Source organism: Trichechus manatus, unplaced genomic scaffold, assembly GCF_000243295.1.
Source record: "Trichechus manatus latirostris isolate Lorelei unplaced genomic scaffold, TriManLat1.0 scaffold00205, whole genome shotgun sequence".
NCBI lineage: Eukaryota > Metazoa > Chordata > Mammalia > Sirenia > Trichechidae > Trichechus > Trichechus manatus.
Genome location: NW_004444141.1, coordinates 790826 through 797037, shown reverse-complemented (window position 1 = coordinate 797037; position 6212 = coordinate 790826). Strand labels below are relative to the sequence as shown.

Here is a 6212-nt window from a genome sequence, read left to right as displayed (position 1 = left end):
GCCGCAGCAGCGGCCGCCGCCACGGAGCCGGGCGCCGGCGGGAAGTCATCGTTCTCCTCCAGCAGGCTCAGGTTGTTCATGAAGTCGGCGCTGACAGCGGCTGCCGAGCCCGAGGGCAGGCCCGCCGCGGCGTCGAGATTGGCGGCCGCGCCGCCCGACGGCGCCGGGCTGGAGGTAGCCGAGTTGGACTGGCTAAACTCCGGCCTGGGCAGCGGCCAGGTGCACGAGCGCGGCCGCGGGAGCGGCTCGAAGTCCGGGTCGATCTCCACCACCTGGGGCGCTTCGGCCATGGTGACCCCCGCCCCTCCCCCGCCGCAAGAGAGCGAAGAAGGGGAGAGCGCAGCACCGGGTGGCGGCGGGAGAGGGGAGCCAAGAGGCCGTCCGAGATTTGGAAGCGAGGTTGCTGCCGGGAGCGGACGGAAACCGGGAGGCAGGAGCGAGAAGGGGAAGGAAGCGCGAGCCCAGAACTTAACTTCACGGGTCCATCAACAACACCAAGCTTCTCTGGGTCCGCTGCACGGACGGGACGGCGGGCCAGAGCCACCGGGCAGCGCCAGCGCCTGCTGACAAGGCCCGCGGACGGAAGCACGGTCGGACGGACGTCGCGGGCAGCTCGCTCGCTCTCCCCGGCGGCGCAACCGCAGCGCAGCTGCCTGTTGAATGTGGCGGCGGCGGCTGCAGCAACTACGCGGCCGCCCGACTTACGGGATCTGCCGCCTCCTCCCGCCGGCGGCCGCGCGCGCGCCGGCCCGCCCCTGACTGGCAGCCGGAGAGACCAATGGGCGTGCGGCGGCACCCGGGAAGCCAATGAGCGCCGGCCTGGGCGGGGACCGGTTTCCACGGGGAGGTGACTGTAGATTGGTGGGGGGTAGTGGGGTGTTTTTCTCTTTCACACACTCACCTTTTTTATTCTTTTTGGATCTCTGTTATTATTTTCTGATAGTTCTCGAGTGTGTCTGCGAGTCTCTCGCCCTCTCAGTGTTTTGATTCCTAGGAGGCACAGCTGCGTGGAGGCGGCGGCGACACTTTGTTTACTACGGAGAGCAAAACCGAGTACTCAGCGAGCCCGAGTGGGGCGACTGCCCGCTCCGCCCGACCTCCGCGCGGGACCCGAACCGGCGGGCGGGCGGGGGCTGCGGCACTCCGCTCTCCGGGACGCGGGCTGCGAGGGCGGAGGCGGTCTCGTGAAATTCTGCTCGCTCGCCCCCTCTCGGCTCCACCCACGGTTTCTTTGCAGAGAGACGTGGGGAAGGCGGTGGGGTTTGTTTCTGTTTCACGTTTTCTTCCTTGTGGTCTGTCAAGTCCTTGGGCCCCCGCGTGGGCGGCACACGCCCCTGGGCGCTGCGCCCAGGCGGCCAGTTAGCGCCTAGAGCGCCCTCGTCGACGCCTCCGCGCCGGGACCACCTGTGCACAGCCCGGAGCCGAGCCTCCGCGGTCAGTGTAGCCGGGGGTCAGTCACCCAGCCCACAGCCACCGGCCTGGACCACTCCATTCTTGACCCAAACAGCTAGAAATGAGAGGGAAATTCTTACTCCACACGGACACACAGTTCCATCTGGGAACCTCTTCCCGTGGGTGGGAACCTCAGACTCTGCCCACCGTGTTCAGGGGAGAAGGGCGAAGGGGGACCAGGAGAACAATTAGCAAGAACCTTGTCACTGGATTATTTGCCCCCAATTAAGTTTAACTGTTTGAATGTTCTTTTTTTGTATTTAGAATGGAAAGGATGCGGTGTTGAGTAAAAACGCAAGAGAGGCTAGGACCAAAGCCCTGGGCACAGCCCTGCTCCAAGTTCCTTTAGGCTGCTAACCGCGTGCTTCAGTCAGGCCCACCCCCCGCTACCCTGCCTTCCCCCATTTGGGTTCCAGGTCCAGGACTCCTTGTCGAGAATCTGTGGGGCCAAAGGTAGGAAGACAATGGCCCTTGTGTCAGAGAGCAGGAGAAACAGTTTTCAAGTTTTTGTTTTTGTTTTCTTTTTTAAGAGGGATATGGGAGCCATTTCCTTTTAGAAGGATAGGATCACTTAGGATAGAAGATAGCAGGATTTTTAATGTCCAAAACTGACAGCCCCCAATTCTAAAATAATCCCGTCTCTTTCTCACAGGCAATTCATTTGGAAAAGTGGTATTTAAAAACAAATTGGCATCTTTTACAAAAATTTTAAAAATTAAGGGATAGATAAAAACAAAATTTATTATTTCTTTTGCATTGTCACTATCATCTCTCTATTTCAGAACCTCATTTCTTCCTAATCCATTTATCACAACAGCTTCCTACTGATTAGGGATGGGTGGGGTAAGGGTGAAAGTGATGGATTAAGGATAGGAGTTGGTCCCCACCCTGCTCTTGTGGTCTCTACCTTTTACTATCAAATTTGGACAGTTTGGGCCTCCCCTGCCAGCCACTAGGGGACCTCAGCAACCCAGACAATGAGCTCAGAGCCAAACGCTGCAGTGTAGAACTGTTACTACCCTCCCCGCTTTCAATTACACTCTATAGAGCCAGCCCCCCATTCAAACAACCATAGCCTACTAGTAAACAGTGCCCTAGTGGATCTTCTTGGCAAAGGAAACCAGCTGCAAATTTGGCCTGGCCTTCATTTCAATCCCCGTTTTCCCAGGCCTTAGTATTTGGTTAAAAGAGTTTTCCTGCAGACTCCTGCACTTCCCCCTGATCCTTGAAATCTGCTCTGCTGTCTTGCCCATTTTTTTTCCTTAAGCGTTGTAGTCTTTGTTTGGTCTTTAAAAAAAAAAAAACTTGAAACAGGCATAGAGAACCTACAGCGCCAATCTCCCTCACACATAGTTCAAACAAAGGTTTTAAATATAAAAGATTTCATTCTTTTTTATAGCTGGCTTACCATTCCCATACTGGTGACCATCTGGTTTGTTTCCAGTCTTTAGCTGTCACGAACAACTCTGTAGTGAGTAACCTTGTACCACTGTCATTTTGCATCTGTGCAAGTATATCAGTAAGAGGAATTTCCAGAAATGGGATCACTGGGTCAGCAGGTATATGCATTTGTAATTTTAAGAGACACTGCCAAATTGTCCTCCGTAAGGGTTGTATCAAGCTAAATTTTCTTTTCAGATAGATCCACAATCGTTAAAGTTGAAACTAAACTTGTAGAGCATCTTGGGGACTCTTTAATGTATAATAGGGATACTGAGGCACAGAGCATCTAAATGATATGCCAACAAGCACACAGTAAAAGAGTGGTGTCAGAGATGGAGCTCTGAGTCCTTACTTTGCTGTCAATAATCTTCTCCATACACAAGATGAACTCTTCCAACATCAGGGAAGTTCTTAAAGTAACTTCTTTTTTGCGGGGGAAGGGGCGGGTGGCAGGTTAATAGCAATCATACATGCTCCTTGTAGCTAATTCAGAAAAATTCATAAAGGTATAAAGAAGAAAATTATAAAGATCCTATAATCCCAACATAGAGATAACCACTATAACTTTCTGATCTGTTTCCTTCCCATTAATCCCACAGAATCTCAGTAATTTAAGTTAGATGAACACCAATGAACTGAATGAAGGTTTGATATAAAAGATTAGGAAAGCAAACACAAAAAGATAATAGTAAGATAATCAAATAAAGAAGGTTACAAAAGAGTGGTTTTGTTTTTTAAGTTAAAAATGTAAACTCTCTCTCTGAAGGATACCAAAGTATTTAAGTTGGCATTCATTCTGCTCTGAAGTCTTTTTTAAACAATTATCATGTATTAGTTGGTGCATGTGGCCAAACTGGGAAGAAAACTGTTTCCTGTCAAGCAAGGACAATTGAAATGAAGAAGAAACTCACCCTGACAAAGCCCGCCTCCCAAACCAATGTGTGTTCTTTTTTATGCTTGGTTTTCAGGTGACAGTTGCATCATCATCAACAGGAAGAGGGGGATGGCTCCCTTTGATCAATTCCTGGGCAGAAACTTCTGCATTTACCCCCTACCACCAATACACCAATCTCTGGCTTAAATTCTTATTTGTCAAAACAGGTCATTTAAGTCCAATTTAATGACTAAGTGAAAACTTGAATGCTTACTTTTCAGTCATGGAACTTATCTGCATACCTCACATTTCCTTTCCCAACAACTGTCCTTTTCCAGTATTTCGTCTGAATTATTAAGAGGTACTGCCATCAACTTACAGCCGCCTTTCTTCAGTTTGCCCATAGAAAGTAATAATCTGAACATGCACAGCGTCCATCCTTAAACCGACCTGAAGGCTGGCATAGTAACTGGTGGTTGTAGTAGTACTAGAAGTAGTCATTCATTTTACTTGAAGGATAATTTCCTTTGGATTTTGCCATTCGTTCAACAAATGAGCGCCTACTACATGCCAGGCACTGTATTTTAGAGGCCGTTGTTTTGATGGAAAGTTCCTTGAGGTCATAAACACTTTATTCTCTTTTCCTTGATATGATGTTTGATGTCAGTGTTAAGAATATGTAGCTCTTTAATAATCAACATTACATATTGACAATATTTAATTGTCACACAAAAAATGTTTGATATAAGGAATGCTAAGGCATAAAAAATCAAAACATTACCATAGTCACCATTTTGAAGAAAAATAGTGAGATGGCCAACATTAACGGAATGTCTGTAAAGTAGGATTTTATGCAGCCATTTAAAATAAATTTGTTGACAAAGAGTCTGTAATGACATTCAGGAAATGCTGGTGATACAATGTTTACAAAGTTGGAAGGTACTTTTGTCAGCTAAAAAATGGTAGCAACGGTTGGATCTGGGTAAACGGATTTATAGGTAATTGTTATTCATCTAGGGGAACCCTGGTGGTGCAGTGGTTAAAGTGATCAATTGCTAACTGAAAGGCTCTTCGTGAAAAAGATGTGGCAGTCTTCTTCCCCAGAGATTTACAGCCGTGGAAACCTCTTGGCATCGCTATGAATCAGAATTGACTCAATGGCAGTGGGTGAGTTTGGGTTATTCATCTAGCCAAACCCCTCATTTTACAGGTGAGAAAATGGAGACACTGAGAATGGAATTGGTTTGCCCAAGGCTGTATATTTAGTCAAGGGCTGGGACCAGAACTCGGATCTCTTAGCCATCAAGCCAAACTCTACATTACATTGCATTGCTTATCATGATACTGTCGTTTCTAACTAGAGGTTTTCAGACTATTCAATAGAATTCACCTGTTTTAAACACTAGGTCCTTAACTACTTTTCAGACAGTAACTCTTCCAGACCTCAACATGCATATACACCACAATTAAATTTTGTTTTCTTACATCGAGGACTTATAAAATTAACGGATGACACATGAAATTCCAAGTTCTCTGAATGTCACAAATCTTAATCTTTCGTTCACGTCTGAAGCACAATGTGTTTTCAGTATTATATTTCTGTTTCATGTCATATTAAAGCTTTTAGCATGCTTCCCAAAAAAGGGGGACATATGTATTAAATTAAAAAAAAAATGCTGCCATGTAGAACACAGATGGTAGTACATTTTTGGCAGAAAGGAAGTTTAAGAAGGCATTTTACTTATTTACTTGGAAAACTAATATGCATTAATGTTTAAGTTAAGCACTAACAATTGCTGTTTTTCAATAATCGGTCAGTTTTTTTCAAATCTAATGGCCCTATTTCCATAACGTTGTAGTGGGAAAAAAGAGTCAAATGTGATTGTAAACAAACCTCTGACTAAGAGAGTGCACCCCAGAAATAAAGGAACGAAGGAAGAAAGACTTGTCATTTTATAGTAACTAACCACGTTGCTTGTCATGTGTTGACAAAAATCAATAAAAAGAGGTAATGACTATAGTTAGAGTACATGTGTTTTTAGTATGATGCGTGTAGTCACTGACTGTGTCAGTTAGGGTGGAAAAACAGGAGGGAAGAGTTTATCAAATTTCGGATTTGGCTGACTCACATGGCCCACCCATATGCAAAGGCGGCTATGCCAGAAAGAAAACATAGAAGAATACGGAGGGTTTCTCCAGGGTATCAGGTTTCTATTTTGTGATAAATGTAGCTTTTAAAACATGGAAATATTCCATATTCTAATGTTTAACATTTAAAAATGAAATTTCTAATTAGTTGATCACTGATAGAGTGCTGGGGGAAAAATTGATTGGTCTCATGATGCCGCATGTACTTTAAATAATTTTGTGTTTGAGCAACAAACTGAAAAGAGAACATTTGACAGCTACGTCGCATGCTTGAGCTCTGGAAGATTCCAACCTG

General features: G+C 46.1%; 1 protein-coding gene across 1 annotated transcript in view; it reads right to left on the bottom strand.

Annotated features, from left to right (window-relative positions):
• The window catches only part of FOXO1 (forkhead box O1), a 106739-nt gene extending 106075 nt beyond the window's left edge, over positions 1 to 664 (bottom strand). Inside the window, 1 exon segment of the mRNA XM_023742223.1 lies at positions 1 to 664. This exon segment is cut by the window's left edge and continues 1 nt beyond it. Coding sequence (XP_023597991.1) covers positions 1 to 290 — 290 coding nt within the window. The 5' untranslated portion in view covers positions 291 to 664.
• Between the last annotated feature and the right edge of the window lie 5548 nt (positions 665 to 6212).